Source organism: Euleptes europaea, chromosome 5 (genome assembly GCF_029931775.1).
Source record: "Euleptes europaea isolate rEulEur1 chromosome 5, rEulEur1.hap1, whole genome shotgun sequence".
In the NCBI taxonomy this organism is placed as follows: Eukaryota; Metazoa; Chordata; class Lepidosauria; order Squamata; family Sphaerodactylidae; genus Euleptes; species Euleptes europaea.
In genome coordinates, this window is record NC_079316.1 from 109001226 (window position 1) to 109019868 (window position 18643).

Below are 18643 nucleotides of genomic sequence, written 5' to 3' on the forward strand. Positions count from 1 at the left end.
GTTTGATTCTTCCTTAAGCAGGAGAGAAAGTCGGCTTATAAAAAACAATTCTTCTTCTTGGTCTGGTGTGCTAACCACTATCCTATACTGCCTCTCTATGGCTTTGTTTAGCATGCTGCCACCGTGAATTTTCCTTGTCATATGCGACCTTGTTGACAGGGTGCCCCCAAATACTTCTCCTGAGCAACCCGTGGAAACCAAGCATCCTCTTAGATTTTACTTCAAAAAGTAATCGGCGATCGTTTCCATTAATAGAAAATGAGTCCTTGCTGCGGCATTAAACTTTGGGAGCATAAAATATAAATGATCTATATTGAGCAATGAGGTCACTGCTGAATCATAGCCGTAGTCAAACCTAGGTCATGGGATGAAATAATCTAATTATAAAGCTGGGATGGTACCTGGAGATAATGATCTAATCCTGGGCTGAGGCAGGTTCTCCATGCATAAGTACTCCCTAAAGGGACCATTCTCACTTGGTCTCTTGATGACAGCAGCAGAAAAAGAAGGCGAAGAAGGTGATGGTGAGTTGCAATCAACTAATGGTGATCCCATCCATGGGGCATCCCAGGAAAGAGGCGACCAGAACTGGTTTGCCATTGCCTTCCTCTGCATAGCAACCCCCATCTTCCTTGGTGGTCTCCCCTCTAAGAACCAACCATGGTCAACCCTTCTTAATTCCCCACCTCTGATGTGCCCCGGTGAAGCTGGGCCATTCATAGGGTGGCCAACCTACAGGTAAAAGCTGCAGATCTCCTGCTATTACAACTGATCTCCAGCCGATAGAGATCAGTTCCCCTGGAGAAAATTGTTGTGTTGGCAATTGGACTCTATGGCATTGAAGTCCCTCCCCTCCTCAAACCCTGCCTGCCTCAAGCTCCATCCCAAAAACCTTCCACCGGTGGTGAAGAGGGACCTGGCAACCCTAGCCATTCAGGCAGCTAGGGGATGGTGGCAGGAACCTAAACTGGATGGAGGTGCATTGGAAGGAAAACAATACGCCTGCAGCATTCAGAATTGGGCAGAAAGTTCATGAATGGGAAATATGGGAAGGTTGAGATGTTTTCAACAGAATGGGAAGGTTGAGATGTTTGGTTCAAGCATGGCTGTATCTGCACATGATTGGACATGGCTCTTCTGTAATCATAGAGTTGGAAGGGACCACCAGGGTCATATAGATCAACCCTCTGCACAATGCAGAAAATTCACAACTACCTACCGCCACACTCCCAGTGACCCCTACTCCACACCCAGAAGATGGCAAACAACAACAACAACCCCAAAACCTTCCAGGATCCCTGGTCAATCTGGCCTGGAGGAAAATTGCTTCCTGACCCCAAAGTGGCGGTCGGCATTTCCCTTGGCATTCAAGAAAGGGCCACGAGAGCCAAACACTGATGCAAACCTTCCTGTCCTCCCTCTTATGATCTGCCTAAGGTCACAGAATCAGCATTGCTAACAGATGGCCATCTTGCCTCTGCATAAAAACCTCCAGGGAAAGAGATCTCACCACCTCCCGAGGAAGCCTGTTCCACTAAGGAACAGCTCTAACTGTCAGAATGTTCTTTCTAATGTTTAGCCGGAAACTCTTTTAATTTAATTTCAACCTGTTGGTTCTGGTCTGACCTTCTGGGGCAACAGAAAACAACTCTGCACAGTCCCTTATATGACAGCATGTATTTTCCTTGTTACTATAGCACATTATCCAATGATGTGTAGATCCTACCCAGCCCTAATCAGAGAATGATTGAACAGCTGAGTGTCGAATCTTTGGGAACTTCATCCATACGCCTTCCTGTGAGGAATGGAACCCAGAAGCAGCAAGCAGAGCATAAAGGAGTGATACTTAGCCGCCTGGCAGGCATATGTGGATCACCACAGCAGAAGGACCTGCACTTTGTTACTAAAGTTAAGCAGTGGCAATCATTTTGTGGCTGGCTCCGCCTCCTGTGCCGGCCATCTTGTGGCAGCCATTTTGTTGCTGCACCCACCATGCTGTGTCAGAATTCCAAATGTGCCCATGGGCTCAAAAAGGTTGGGGACCCAACCATGCTGGACAGGGTTTGAATGTAATAACACCCAGAAGGCTCTTTAGCTGGATTGTGACCTTGTAGGGTTGCCAACCTCCAGGTGGTGGCTGGAGAACCCCTCTATTACAACTGATCTCCAGCCGATAGAGATCAGTTCACTTGGAGAAAATGGCTGCTTTGGCAATTGGACTCTATGGCATTGAAGTCCCACCCCTCTATGAACCCCGCCCTCCTCAGGCGGAACCCCCCAATACCGCCAGGTATTTCCCAAACTGGAGCTGGCAACCCTATGCCCTTGGCAGGCTAAACCAAGGTCCTTAAAAATGGTGAGATGAATCTTGCAAAATATATTCTTTTTCTTTTGCATCGGGTATTTGTTTGCTTACTTGCTGTTTGTGTGACGGGAACCGGCAGAGACAGATGGAGAGCTGGAAATTAACTGAGCAGGAAAGGTAGAAATTAATGAATCTCTATAAGGAGAAAGTTAAAAAGACAGTGCTTGGGCAAAATTAGCCTCCAATCAATGTTCTGAGTAGAAATGATTTACCTCCAATTGATCTTGATCTTAAATAATATTTTTTAAAAATTAAGCCAAAAACTAATCAATACAGCCATCATCTTTAAAAAAAAGAAAAGAAAGAAAGAACAAAACAATGCACAAAGTGTTTTCATAATGACAAAAATAAGGTGCCCTATAAGTGTCAGCTCTGGTCAGGACATGGAATACTTTCCGGGAATGATTTTAGCAAGGTCTCGTTGCTCTTGGCGTCTCATCAACAGGAGCCAAAGTGATTTACCTGGGTTTGTTACAGACCACGTCTCAGGGCTTTATGGAATGCCACTGCTGCAGCAAACGAAAGGCCTTAAAAGCCCAGATTTGACAGAAGCCACCAAGGTTTCTATTCAGCACAGGTGTAGAGAAGGCGGGTAGCTGTGTCGGCCTGGAGTAGAAGAGCAAAATTTCAGTCCCGTAGCACATGAAAGGCCATTGGCAGGGTATGAGGTTTCGAGAGTCAATGCTTCCTTCGTCAGATACTAGGCATGGCTTTCTAAAGGAAGAAGAAGAGTTGGTTTTTATATGCCCCCTTTCTCTTTCCCTTTGAAGGAGAATCAAACCTGCTAACTATCTCTTTCCCTTCCCCTCCCCACAACAGACACCTTGTGAGGTAGGTGGGGCTGAGAGAGTTCAGAGTGAACTGAGTAGCCCAAGGTCACCCAGCTGGCTTCACATGGAGGAGTGGGGAAACCAACCTGGTCCTCTAGATTAGAGTCTGCTGTTCCAAACCACCGCTCTTTACCACTACACCACGCTGGCTCTTTTATATTGCTTTCCATGCAATATTGTAGACATCAAAAGTAGTAGAAGAAGAAGAGTTGGTTTTTATATGCCGACATAAGGGAGAATCAAACTGGCATACAATCACCTTCCTTTCCTCTCCCCACAACAGACACCTTGTGAGGTAGGTGAGGCTGAGAGATCTCTAAGAGAACTGTGACTAGCCCAAGGTCACCCACAGGCTTCATGCGTAGGAGTAGGGAAACCAACCCGGTCCACCGCTCATGTGGAGAAGTGGAGAATCAAACCCAGTTCTCCAGATTAGAGTCCACTGCTCCTAACCATTATCCCATGCTGCCTCTTCCTCTGGTCCAGCCACTGACCACTGTGCCCACAGTATGGGCATCATTGAATTTTAGAGTTGATTTTAGTGTTACAACCCATCCCTGAAAAATTGGGCTGAAACTTATTAGGAGGCGGCGGGACCTTGCCACCAGCGTAAGTGCTTGTAATCGTGTGTTTAAACACACTTACGCTGGCGGCAAGGCCAGTAATGCCAGCGGCAGAGCGCCACGGGACCGCGCCTCAGGCCGCACCGGCGCAGGGGGGCGTTCTGGGGGAGGAGCCACAGGGTAGGTGGCTTCCTATCCCATTTCGGCCCTTGCTGCCAGCGCCAGGAACGGCGGTACTGTGCCTGCTTTTTAGCAGGCGCAGCCTCGCTGTTCCCTATGGGGTGAAAGGCCCCAGTGATGCGAGAGCTGCTCTAAGAATATAAGCTGTTATCTCTACCAGATAAGAAGCTCTAAAATGATATTTTTAAAATCATTTTATACCATGGGGCTGATTTTGTTTGGGTGGCCAGATGGCTATCAGTTAGAGCATCTTCCTTGTAAATCCATTCCCGAAGGTCTGAGTTATTCCCTGTGGGTCAAAGCATGTCGTCTGGGGGGAGGTGTAAGATGGAGAAAGCAGTTGAGAATCAGTTTAAAGGGGGAAACAACCCATAGGGAGATGGAGAAACTGGGCTGCCCCCGCCCCTGTGAGAACTTAGTGTCCCGGAGGGAGAGATTTAGATTCCCCTGCTGCATATCTTCCCAGCCTCACGATCCCTCAAAGCTCCCACACTGTGCTAAACGGCACTTAAAGAAACACCCAAATATATACCGATACCTTAAAATGAATCCATTAATATATTTCGAATACTATTTAGCAATGCAGTGTGACAGACTCTCCCGTCATGAATTATTTGCTGCAAAACACATGAAATGTTGGCAGTTTCTCAAAAGAATTCATGCCCTCACCTTGGGAAACGCCAACCAACCGGAGCTTTACACTTCAGAGAAGAGAGAGGGGCACAGATAGAACCTGGTCTGGATTCTTTACAAAGAGTTCTGTTCCCGGATAGCAAAGAGTTTTTTGGCCACCCAGCAGAATTTTAGAATCGAATACTCCCCTGTCTGCCACAGAGAGCCAGCATGGTGCAGCTGACTCTAATCTGGAGAACAGGGTTCAATTCCCCACTCCTCCACATGAGCGGCGGACTCTAATCTGGTGAACTGGATTTGTTTCCCCACTCCTCCACATGAAGCCAGCTGGGTGACCTTGGGCTAGTCACACTCTCTCCGCCCCACCTACCTCACAGGGTGTCTGTTGTGGAAAGTGATTGTAAGCTGGTTTGATTCTTCTTTAAGTGGTAGAAAAAGTCAGCAGATAAAAACCAACTCTTCTTCTTTTTCTCCTCCCCCTTCTCCTGATAACAAGGTGGATTTGCCAGTACTGAGCAAAACAACGAAACTAAAAACAGGCCCGTGGGCCAGCCAGAGATACTGTAGTGAGGGGGCATAAAGAATTTGCGTTTCCATCCCAGGCGCTGTCCGCAGGGCATAGTGATGCAGCGAGGCGAGACACCCGGGTAGGGAGCTCAGCTCAGGACCATGGTTAGCTCACTGTGAGGGCAGCATGGGAGATCCTCACACACACAGCGGAAAGAGGAGGCGATAACACTACCGTAGCCAGGCTGGTAGAAGGGGCCAGCTCCCTCTTCCCATTGCAGAGCAGAGGACGCCTTTCCCCCAAATTCCTCCCAGATTAATCATTCCCGAGGGAAACAGGCAAAGGGCCTTTGCCGGGACTACTTATTTTGCTGTTAGTGGCAGTTTTTTTTTATTTACATCGAAAACATCTCTCAGCATGGTGTAGTGGTTAAGAGCGGTGGTTTAGAGCAAGGACTCTGATCTGGAGAACCAGGTTTGATTCCCCACTCCTCCACATGAGCAGCAGAGGCTAATCTGGTGAACTGGATTTGTTTCCCCACTCCTCCACACGAAGCCAGCTGGGTGACCTTGGGCTAGTCACAGCTCTCTCAGCCCCACCTACCTCACAGGGTGTCTGTTGTGGAGGTGGGGGGAGGGTGATTGTAAGCCGGTTTGATTCTTAAGTGGCAGAGAAAGTCAGCATATAAAAACCAACTCCTCCTCCTCCTCTCCTCCTCCACAACAATACTCCAGGGTTACCAACCAGCCTGGATAACTATGTCCTGTCCCTTCAACAGAGGTCTAATGGGTGGAAATGGGCAGGGGAAACTTTTCTTGGCATGCAGGTAAAAGAAAAACAGCACCACCTGGTACATAGAATCCTTTTTAGCCTCTGTTAAAAGGACAACACGTTTTTCTCCAGGCAAACTGGCAACCCCAGGTACTTTCCCATAGCCTATTATTCTGACCCTCTAACCACTATGCAACTCTATAGCTTATCCTCATGGCTTTGCATAGGAAGACAGCAGCAGGATTACTTTTTAAAGAAGCAACCAGTTGAAAAGGCACATGCCTTTTTTATCTTTAGAAAAATGTGAAGTGAACACATGAAGCTGCCTTTTACCGAATCAGGCCCTTGGTCCATCAAGGTCAGGATTGTCTACTCTGACTGGCAGCAGCTTTCCAGGGTCTCAGGCTGAGGTCTATCACATCAACTGCTACCTGGTCCTTTCAACTGGAGATGCTGGGGATTGAACCTGGGACCTTCTGCATGCCGAGCAGATGCTCTTCCTCCGAGACACGGCCCCTCCCCAGATGAACATTCCAGGAAGGGATCTGGAATATCTTTTGGGGAATAAGCCTCCACCTCCATAGCCATAGTTCCAGCTTGGAATATACCTAGGACAAATGGGCCACATTTCAATCATATTGAGTTTGAAATGGAAATGTCGTTCAACGTTCAAAGGTATACTGACATCTCAATTGAAAAATCGAGATTTGCAAATGGCAAACAGCCCCTTTTGACTATGGATGGATCAGGGAATTATATTTTTATGATTTTTCATTTTGCAATTTTTTTGCATCATTTCCATTGCTTACAGTGGCACCATTCCCTTCCAACACCCCACCCCCAATATGAACACACATGAAGCTGCTTATACTGAATCAGACCATTGGTCCATCCAGGTCAGTATTGTCAACTCAGACTGTCAACTTGGCTCTCTAAGGTCTCAGGTGGAGATCTTTCACATCACCTCCTACCTGATCCTTTTAACTGGAGATGCCAGGGATTGAACCTGGGACCTTCTGTAACAAGGCAGATGTTCTACCACTGATCTATGCTCCCTCCCACCATGCTGCTTTTCATCAGCAGGAGCCAATTTGGGTTTCTCATCAGGTGTGACAACTGAAACAAATGGGAAGATCCCCCATCTGAAGATGTCTAGGGTGAGGGACTATAATTTGTACCCAAAATGTCAATACTAATTGAATCCACTATCAACCCATCAATTTTCCTTCTGCTCAGTAACATAAGAACATAAGAAAGGCCCTTCTGGATCAGACCCAGGCCCATCAAGTCCAGCAGCCTGTTCACACAGTGGCCAACCAGGTACCTCTAGGAATTCCACAAACAAGACGACTGCAGCAGCATTTATCCTGCCTGTGTTCCACAGCACCTCATATAATAGGCATGTTCATCTGATCCTGGAGATAATAGGTATGCATCATGACTAGTATCCGTTTTGACTAGTAGCCATGGATAGCCCACAAACAAGACGACTGCAGCAGCATTATCCTGCCTGTGTTCCAAAGCGTCTAATATATCTGAGTTAGAAAGTTACAGCTTGGTCATATTCCCTTTCCTAGGGCTAAACTACAAGTGGGGGGTGAAGTTCAGTGTTTTACACGTGGATCTTCCCCAATCACAAAGAAATTGGAGGTTGGGGAACTGCTTTGGACAGCACAAGGAATGGGTGAGAAAAGGAGTGAAGAAACCTCTTGCCGTCCCTCCTTTTGAGGTTCAAATCAGACCACCTCCCTTTTCTCTTTGAGCAGAACAGTTCTGTGTTTAAAACTCATGAAAACCACCATTACATCATGTGTGTCCATTAGCTATTAACAGTTCTCCATTCCACTGAATCCCACTCAGCTAATTTCAAGTGAATAAGAAGCCAGCCTGCAAAAGTAGCCATGGTAGGACTGACCATAAAGAAGTGTGATTGGGATGCCTAGAGTGTCCACTCTACCTACTTCTTGCCTGAAAGAAGTATTGGATGTCCTACTGGAGGAATTAAGAAGAACAACATACTGATGGCAGCCACGACTTGGGGTCAGGCATTTTGGGGGAACTTACAGAGACTAACACTGCAATCTTACTGAGAATTACTCCAGCCTAAGGCCATTGATTTCAATGGGATTAGACTGGAGTAAGTCTCAATAGGATTGCAGTGTAAGACACTCGCAGGTCTTAGAATCATAGAATTATAGAGTTGGAAGGGTAGTAGTAGTTTTATTGTTACGGTCATAGACCAGCACATATATAAAACACAATCTTAAGCCGACACTTATATGAAATTCAATCAACAATGCACATTAAAAAAGTTACATAAACCATCATAAAAGTAAAAATTGTGTACATCCATAACCAAACATGTACCTAGTTGAATATAAAAAACCTGTGCAGCAAACCTGGGACTGCTTTAAATAAATTATGTAAACCATCACTTCAGCACATGGTTTTACTATGTATTAAAAGTTATTAGCAGTCCTTTTTTCTTACTATGTCATTTCTTTTCTTGATGGCTAGGTGACAGAATTTTGCCACAGCGTAAGACACATGAGCCACCTTATCTTCCAGTAGGTATCTAATTTAATCTAGCTCTGTTAACCTCGAGTAATAACTTGATTGCTCAAGATGGGCTAACAGTGGGGAAATGATGTTAGTTCTAACATCAGTGTAAAATTCACACTGCAAAATTGTATGTGATATTTTGACCATGTTGGCTGAGCATGGGCAACGCTGTTGCTCCAAAGGTATATGTTGGAACCTTCCTTCCAATACGGCAGACGGCATAGCATCAAAACATGCTCTTGAAAAAGCCCATCTATATTTAAAATAGGTGATGGTTGAGAGATATGGGGCTGCTGTGGATCTAACACGGGGTTTCAATACACTGTAAGATTTTGGCAATCGTGGAAAATCGGATTGACTTTCGATATCCACAAGGCATTGATGGGCCAATGATTTTGCTTGCCTTGAGCCTATCTCCAGGAGATGTTCAGGATCTAACCCAATCATGTGTAGTTTATTGATTATTCCGGATGACCATCTTGGATATGGAATCGCTGCTAGAAGGAGAGGAAGTAATCCATTGTGATTTAAATGGACTCTCAGCCAGTAATTGATGGAGATTTGCCAAATCTTTGTTTCAACCTTAAGCTAACCAGCCTCCTGTCTTAGTACCACATTAGACATACATTTGGGTACTTTAAATAGTGCTCTGAGGAAGTCTGATTGGACCCTTTCCAGAGCCACATAGTTGGTAGCGAATCCTAGTTGAAACCCATAACTGAGCTGAGCTAAGGATTTGGCTGAGTAAAGTTTTAAAGCTGAAGGAATGTGCCCTGCCCCTTTGGTCCTAAAGAATCTGAGGATAGCGAAAGTTGGAAGGGTCCATAGAGGCCATCTAGTCCAACCCCCTGCTCAATGCAGGATCAGCCTACAGCATCCCTGAAGTGTTCGTCCAGCCTCTCCTTAAAGACTGCCAATGAGGGGGAGCTCAGCACCTCCCTGGGTAGCTGATTCACTGTTGAACAATTCTTACTGTAAATTCCCTCCCCCCTAATATCCAGATGGTACCTTTCATCCCATAATTTATACCCATTATTGCGAGTCCTATCCTCTGCTGTCAATAGGAACAGCTCCCTGCCCTCCTCTAAGTGACATCCCTTCAAATACTTATGTTTCACACTTGTACTCCACATGTTTGGGATGTCCCCAAAGTCCTTTGGGTGACATTACTACCTATAATACAGAATATGAAGTGAAGTATTGTGATCCAGCAGCTCAATGGAATGACTTTGGGAATCTAAACAGGGACAGAGTATTTTTAATGCTTCCCATTGAAACATTTCCTTGTTTGTCACCATCCTCCCCAAAAATTATTTTCTAGTTCAAGATACAAATGCTATGGCATCGATTAGGATACATGATTGCATTTCGACAAACCCATTGTCATGGCAATTCATCTTATTTTATTTATTTTGTGATTTATACCCTGCCCTCCCCCGGCCAAAGCTGGATTATGATAAATATTATCTTGCTAGGGAAAAGGTTAGAGAAAAATAATCAAACCAATGGCTTTTTTTTTTTTTTTTTTTACAGAGGAATAACAATAATAATGACAGGAAATAGGTTGCTGCAGAACGAAAATAACTAAAGAGAGAAGAATGAATTAGCTATCTCTTAAAATGTCCTTACAAGCTAGGGCTAACTCAGCATCTACAAGTCATTCTCATAATCAAGAAACAGGTAATGGTTAATTTTAAGTAGGGTCACCGGATCCAGGTTTGGAAACTCCTAGAGATTTGGGGGAGGGACCTGGGGAGGACAGGGACCTCGGTGGGGTACGATGCCATACAGCCCACCCTCCAAAGCATCCATTGTCTCCAGGGGAACTGATCTCTGTAGTCTGGAGATGAGCAGTAATTCTGGGGGATCCCCAGGTCCCACCTAGATGCTGGCATTCCTAAATTCAAGACTGTAGAGCTTAAAATTATTCCCTAAATGCAAATATTCCCTATAGATCAAATCAAGCCTGAACTGACCCTAGAAGCTAAAATGACTAAACTGAGGCTATCATATTTTGGTCATGTCATGAGACAACAAGAGTCACTGGAAAAGACAGTCATGCTAGGAAAAGTTGAGGGCAGCAGGAAAAGAGGAAGACCCAACAAGAGATGGATGAACTCAATAAAGGAAGCCACAGCTTTCAATTTGCAAGATCTGAGCAAGGCTGTCAAAGATAGGACATTTTGGAGGACTTTCATTCATAGGGTCGCCATGAGTCGGAAACGACTTGACGGCACTTAACACACACACATATGCAGATTAATGATGTCCATTCTGGTAAAAATGTCAAGTTCACTGACAAGGGGGTGGGAGTTCAGTTCACCTGATTTGCCTTTACCTGCTCCACAACAAGTAAGTGAGCATGTTTCCCCACCGGCACCATAACCCAAACAACTCATTGCCAGGAAGATTCCACATTTTTTAAAAAAGTTCTTTAAATCTAGCTCACTTTTCACCACTGCCTTTGCAAAATTCCACCTTATTACAAAGTCTGGAATTCCTTGAAAATTCAGCATAACTTTATGAAATGGTGGATGCTTCTCATTCTGGGTTTGTGAATGCCGTCAAAATGCAACAGTTCTTCTCTCAGGGTTGGGAAGGGGAACCAAGAATCCCTGGAAGATTTAACTTTGGTGACTGATACCGTGGGCCATTCACAGTACGGTGTTGATCAACGGAAAGTGGGGAATCAAACCCGGTTCTCCATATTAGAGTCTGCCACTCATGTGGAGGAGTGGGGAAACCAACCCAGATCACCAGATTAGAGTCCACCACTCTTAACTACTTCACGACACTGGCTCACATCCCTCTCACTTATTTAAAATAAACAATTAAATAAGTAGATGTAGTTATTTGTAGTTGACCAGCAATGTTGCTGCATCATATGCCCTCCAACCATTTTTTTTGCCACCAAAGCACAGCTAACGTATGGCAACCCCATAGGATTTTCAAGGCAAGAGACCTTCAGAGATGGTTTGCCATTGCCTGCCTCCGCATCACGACCCTGGACTTCCTTGGTGGTCTCCCATCCAAATACTAACCATGGCCAACCTTGCTTAGCCGCTGAGAGCTGATGAGATCAGGCTAGCCGGGGGCCCCAAGGTCAAGGCTCTCCAATCATACCCCAGCCTAAAAGAGAGGTGGATCAAAATCCCCAAGTCTTGTCAGGAAGTGTTCTCTCTCTCAGCTCATCATCTTTAACATCTGATTCATTCTGTGTATGTAAAAATAAACTGGAAGTTGAAAACAGTTCAAGAAAAAAGGACATACTAAGAACACCCGTGAAGTAAGCACTGAACCCTATTTAACCATGCGTGCATATTGCCTTGCAAAATTAGAGCCATTCTACCAGAAGATGCCCTCTGTAGCGCTCAATGGTTCATTCAATACACTTAAAATAATATGCTTAAGGAATGTGAAGATCATTTTTAAACAAACAAACAAACAGTAGTAGCAACAGGGTACTATATCCTTCACAGTGCAATCCTAAGGACACTTTCTTGGGAGTAAGCCTCACTGAATAGGAATGCATAGACGTCTGAGGTAGACCTGCTTAGGATTGCTGTCTTAGGGGTTTGGGGAGGGGAGGCACCTCAGCAGAGTATAATGCTGTAAAGTCCACCCTCCAAAGCAGCCAGTTCCTCCAAGGTAACTGATCTTGGTCGCCTGGAGATCAATTGTAATTGCAGGAGATCTCCAGGAACCTCCTGGAGGTTGACAATACTATTCAGAGGGCAGAGTCTAAGGCATCACATCTTGGCTAAGCTCCCCCAATCAATGCCCTTGCCAAACACTACCCCCAAATCTAGAGGAATTCACCAATTCACATGGTTAGCAAACCATGAATTGTTCCCAATGTAGAAGCCCATTTTGCAGGGAAAGCACAAACCCTGGTTTGCCACCGGCGGGAGGTTTTTGGGGCAGAGCCTGAGGAGGGCAAAGCTTGGGGAAGGGAGGGACTTTAATGCCATAGAGTCCAATGGCCAAAGCGTCCATAGTAGGTACGACAGGAACCATTAGTGGTCAGCTGTAACGTACCTACTATGGGAATTACGTACATGATGACTATCATTTAGGATTTGGCTGAAGAAGCTATTTTTTGCGAAACTTGTTAAAAACAATCTAGATCATACATCCTTCTCTGCCTTTTGCTTGTGTGCCTTTCGTGCTCCGGGTCCTGGTACGTCGATTTCTTCGCGCTCCGGGTCCTGCTACCTGAGGAGAAACATCACTCACCTGTTTGCCGTTGAGCTCATATTGACATTCACCAGTCTCCGCGTCTTGGCGCCCTGGCTTCTTGGCGCTCCAGCGCTTTCAAGTATTTGATTATATTATTGTATGTCCATGTGGACTACTTCATTGGACATTTATTGAACTGTTGTATTCATTGCCAGGGTCCGCAGCAGGGGATTTGCGGCTTCTCCGCTGACCCTGTTTTTTCAGGTGTCTGTCTTTTGTATTAATGTTGTTTCTACATTGTCATTGGTCTTTGTGTCACTAGTAATATATTTTTGTACACTGAGCTTGGGTACTGTTGCTTTTTTGAGTACCTGTTGGCAACCCTATTTGTCAGTAAAAGCAGCTCACAGCTTTTGAGTGGAAGAGAACAGAGAAGCAGGGATCTTATGAGCCCGCTGCGCCTTCTAAGCTTCCCAGCTTAGAAGGAGCACAAAATCAGAGTTTTCTATTTGTCTGTACCAAGTCACCCAGTGAGCTTCGTGGGTGAATAAGGAGCTGAAAGTCCACACTGGCTCATTTATGTTTGTACTGCTCTTTGTTGGTAAAGTTCAGCTATCAAAGACTAAATAATTAAATCACCGTATCCTTTTTGTTAAGAATACACAAAGATGACCGGAAGGTAACCCTGAAACCATTAATAGGTGTCTGCCGATGACGTTTTCCAGAGTTTGGGCTACATTAAGCGAGCTGCAGCACACATTGAAGAATTTGCTTTAAATGGGGTTGTGTTTTTTCTTAAAACCCATCACCAAAAGAAATTTCCATACGAACCTCTCAGACTCATCTGACTCTAATAACTTAGATTTATGCACTTTTCGCTGGGGCGAACCTTAAATATTAGTCACACTTGTTATTGGAGTTTCTCTGGAGTTTTTTCTTACCACTAATACATAGTGCAGCATCCATGAATAAAGCAATGCATATTCCCAAAAAAATGAGCACAACACTCTTAGGAATGCCTTTGTACCTCTAGATGAGGGCAATTGCGGATTAGTCCCTTCATCACCTCAGATGCGCCTCTTCATCACCAGTTTTCTTATCACTTTATCCAACTCTTGGTGAGTCACAACTGAATATAGAATCATAGAGTTGGAAGCGACCACCAGGGTCATCTAGTCCAACCCCTGCACAATGTAGGAAGTTCACAACTACCTCCCCTACCTACACACACCCCACTGACCCCTTTTCCATGCCCAGAAGATGGCAACCCCCCAAAAACCCCTCCAGGATCCCTGGCCAATCTGGCCTGGAGGAAAATTGCTTCCTGACCCCAAAGTGGCGATAGGCAATACCCTGGGCATGCAAGAAAGGGCCAGGAGAGCCAAACACTGATGCAAACCTTCCTGCCCTCCCTCTCATATGTGAAAAGTGTTTTATTTGCAGGGAGATACAAGGTATGGTTGGCACCTGATATTTGACAGCTTGTTCACATGAAGAAATACCTATTTAATGTCATCAGGTGATGAACCACACATGCTAATCAATCTTGATTCAGACAAGTTTTTAAATCCAGGTGTTCATAGAAAAATGTGGCTATATCTAGAACAAGATCCGAGTCCAGCAGCGCTTTATGGACAGGCAAAATTTTCCAGGATATAAGCGTCCATGAGTCCCTGCTCACTTTGTCAGATCTGACGAAACGAACTTTGACTCACAAAAGATTATACCCTGGATAATTTTGTTGGCCTTTAAGGTGCTACTGGACTCCCATTTTGTTGCACTACTAAAGACTAACATGACTACCAACATGAAACTACCTTCACGATTATATTTAGGCTACCACACTTTATGGTCATTGACAAAGAGAGAAGAGACAGCATCCTAACAATTTTATCAAAAGCCTCTGGCTTCTCTCAGAAAGCAACACCATTACCTGTAACAACCACATCACAAAACCTGCAATCACAGCACCAAAGTTCCATTGCAGCTTCTCATACCGTTTCCACACCAAGGAGAAAGCAAATTTGTCACACAGCTCATGATTAAATTGTGGAACTCCCTGCTCCAGGATGTGGTGATGGTTGCCAAATTGGACGGCTTGAAGAGGGGAGTGGACATGTTTATGGAGGAAAGGGGTATTCATAGCTACTAGTTAAAATGGATACTGGTCATGATGCATACCTATTCTCTCCATGATCAGAGGAGCAGGCCTGTTATACTGGGTGCTGTGGAACACAGGCAGGACAATGCTGCTGCAGTCATGTTGTTTGTGGGCTTCCTAGAGGCAACTGGTTGGCCACTGTGTGAACAGACTGCTGGACTCGATGGGCCTCAGTCTGATCCAGCAGGGCCTTTTCTTACTTTCTTTAATTAAACCAAGAATAATTTTGGCCCAGCTTGATATCAAACATAGTTAATTAATTAAGGAAACGGATGGTATGCTCTTCTTAAACAGTAAACCTAGGTCCCAGTTTATATTGGATTTTTAAAGACTGTTTTAACTGATGTTTTAGATGAGGGTTTTTAAAAATTGTTTTAAAAACCTTGCCCCAGCCCGGATGGCCCAGGCTACCACGTTCTTATCCGATCTCAGAAGATAAACAGGGTCAACCCTGCATAGCTCTTTCCACTTGACGGCACTTTTCTACCACCACCAAGAATCTTAGGAACAAACTCCAAATAGCATATGGGAAACCATGACAGTATAAAGGACAGGAGGCTGAAATAAAAAAGGCAACGTAAAAGCTGGCTTAGGAGTGCTGCGAAGTAGAAAACTGAGGTAAAACCTGGCTTAGCTCAGTGAAGCAGAAAACAGTGGTAAAGCTGAATTGAGTGCTGTGAAGCAGAGAGTGGGAATAAAAGCTGGCTTAGGTGCACCGTGAAGCAGAAAGCTGAGGGGAAATTGATTTAGGAGTTCTGTGAAGCAGAAAAATGTGGTAAAGCTGGCTTAGGAGTGCTGTGAAACAGAAAATGGAGGTAAAAACTGGTAAAGCTTGGACAAAAGCTGGATTAGGTACACTGTGAAGCAGAAGGCTGAGGTAAAAGCTGGCTTAGGAGTGCTGTAAAGCAGAAAGCTGAGGTAAAATGGACTTAGGAGCTCTGTGGAACAGAAAACTGTGGCAAAGCTGGTTCAGAAGTGCTGTGAAACATGAAGCCAAGATAAAAGCTGGCTTAGATGTTCCACGAAGCAGAAAGCTGGGGTAAAAGCTGAGGTAACAACTGTCTACGAGAGTCCCAACACTTCTTGCTGAGGTTAGATAACAAGAACTGCCAAAAGAAGATGATGCCTTCCAGCAGCATTCACAGGAATCTGTGCCTTGCACCGACCTCTTGTACCTCCAGAAAGAAAGCATCAAGACTGCTTCCCTCATGAGAAAGGGAACTCTGGCCTCAGTCATCTCCTACCACAAACGCATGCAACAATTGAGACGCGACGCTTGGAATCACAGCTTTAGGGCAACTGCCGTTTTTGAAATATTTGTTCCATTTCCCGTTCCCTCGCAGTTTTTAATTTTTTTTGTTTAAAGTCAGTATTGCGTAAGCTACGCAGAGCGTTTGAAATGGAAAGGGTGATCGGTTGGACGAATGGAGCAAGTATGTGAAAAAGATCCGTCTGTGTCAGCGAGGAAAGACAGTGGGAAAGGGGTCAGCCAGAGAACCATCAGGAGGAGTTTCCCTCTGCAATCTGCACTTTTGAGAGGGAAGCAATATCGGCGGCTGGTGGCCATGGAGAGAGATGATAAGCAAAACAGCCATACAACAAGTCTCCTCGTGAGTAATTCTTTTTTTTTTTTTTTTAAATAAAGCATGCTTCCCTGCCTATCATGGCTGTATCTTAGAGATTGCCGAGCGGCTATTCCTAAAGTACCCTGGATCGGTCCAGGCTAGCCCAAGCTGGTCGGAAACTAAGCGGGGTTGGCCCAAGTCAATACTTGGATGGGAGACCACCGAGAAAGTCCAGGGTCACTATGCAGAGGCAAACCACCTTGCCTTGAAAACCCTACTGCAGGGGTGTTGAAGTCATTTGTTACGCTGGCCGGATATGCGTAAATGTCGCTTGGTCGGGCTGGGCCATTCCTTGCCAGCCCAGATTGGGACCGGGGTGGTGGTGGCTGCCTCAGCTGGCTCACAGGCCGGATAAGAGTTCTCAAGGAGCCAGATACGGGTGGACCGTCAGTTAAATATGAGCAGCCAGTGTGATGCAGTGACAAAAAAAGCTAATGCAGTCTTAAGGTGCATCAACAGAGGCATAACATCCCAGTCGCAGGATGTCATACTCCCGCTGTACAGTGCATTGGTCAATCCACACCTGGGGTACTGTGTGCAGTTCCGGAGGCCTCCCTTCAAAGCAGATGTGGACAGAACGGAGCAGGGGCAGAAGAGAGCGAGGAGGATGATCCAGGGCCTGGAGACCGAGCCCTATGAGGAAAGGCTGAGGGAGTCGGGAATGTTTAGTCTGGAGAAGAGGTGGCTGAGGGGGGACACAATTGCTCTCTTGAAGTATTTGAAAGGCTGCCACTTAGAGGAGGGCAGGGAGCTGTTCCTGTGGGCAGCAGTGGAAAGGACTCACTATAATGGGGATAAATTGCAGGTGGAGAGGTACCGGCTGGATAATAGGATTATTATTTTTTACAGTAAGAGTTGTTCGACAGTGGAATCAGCAACCGAGGGAGGTGGTGAGCTCCCCCTCAACTGGCAGTCTTTAAGCAGAGGGTGGACAAGGACTTGTCCAGGATGCTCTAGGCTGATCCTGTATTAAGCAGGGAGTTGGACTAGATGGCCTTTATGGCTCCTTCCAACTCTATGATTCTATGATCTGGCCTGCTGGCCATATGTTTGCCACCCCTGCCCTAATGGGTTGCCATAAGTTGGCTGTGACTCGGTATTCCGTGTATACTATGTGTACTCTTCATGTTCTGAGATGTACATGAAAAGATATCTCACCTCACCCTTCTTACCTCGTAGATTCCAGATGAGGAGAGTTCTTGACACCTAACAGTTCTCCGTTGCTTAAAATAAACCAGCTTCCTTGTGGGAGGTTGAAGCCGACCTCCTTGTGGGAATTTGAGTAACCTGGTGCTGATTATTATTTTTTCCAGTAGTCCTTGTACAGCTGCTTGAAGAAATATATTGTTGTCAGCAGATGATAAATTAAAAGCAGCTAACAAAATATAATGTTGCGTTGGGGGATTCTTTCTGTCAGGCTTCACTAGATAAGATTCCATCCAAATCATAGTTGCGGTATGTCTTTTTTCTCTGCATTCCCCCCCCCCCCATTCTTGGGGAGAATTTCTTATGCTAGAAGGCGCCACTGCTGGTGTCTGAGGTTTTCTAGTCACCAAACAGATAAAACACACTCATCATGCTAACTTACACTTCCCCAATGATTTTCTAGCCACATGATAAAATAAAAAAAACAAGTCTTCATAGCAACTGATCCCAGACTGTACTATTTGCAAATAGGTGAGAATTGCGCCCTTCAGACTGAACATTCCCCAATTGTTGTTGGGGTACGTGTAGGGTTGCCATCTCTGGCTTGAGAAATTCTTGATTTGGGGGTAGACCCTGGGGAAGATGGAGTTTGGGGAGGGAGCTCTATCTGGTATATGATCCCATAGAGTCTGCCTGCTGAAGCTGTCATTTCCTCCAGGAAACTGAACTCAATAGTTTGGAGATCAGTTGCACTCCCACGACATCTCCAGTCCCCACCTGACAACCCTAGGTATATATGCAGTATGTGGCGGAGATGTCTGAGGACCCTACACACCTCCAACAGACAGGTAGCCCAAGAGTTGAACAAACTCCGGAACCATGTACATTATCTCTACGGTTGCCAGCTCCACTCTTGCCACTGGCAGGAGCTTCATTGTGAGATGTGAGAGAGTATGCCAGTGTGGTTCTGGCTGAATAGACCTTCTTCAGCATTCCTTGTTTAGTGTGACCTGCTCAACGAAGCAAGAGACAGATGGATAAAGCCTTTTATCTGGGAATCTGCTTGTGAACTGGAAATTTTGAGGATTCCTTTAGCTGGGGTGGATTTTAATACTACATT

General features: G+C 45.3%; 1 protein-coding gene across 1 annotated transcript in view; it reads right to left on the reverse strand.

The window, feature by feature from the left end:
* Positions 1-12668, reverse strand: part of RET (ret proto-oncogene) — a 174916-nt gene extending 162248 nt beyond the window's left edge. Inside the window, exon 1 of the mRNA XM_056850532.1 lies at positions 12649-12668. Within this exon, the coding sequence (XP_056706510.1) occupies positions 12649-12668 (20 nt within the window). The remainder of the gene's footprint in view (positions 1-12648) is intronic.
* Positions 12669-18643: the final 5975 nt, after the last annotated feature.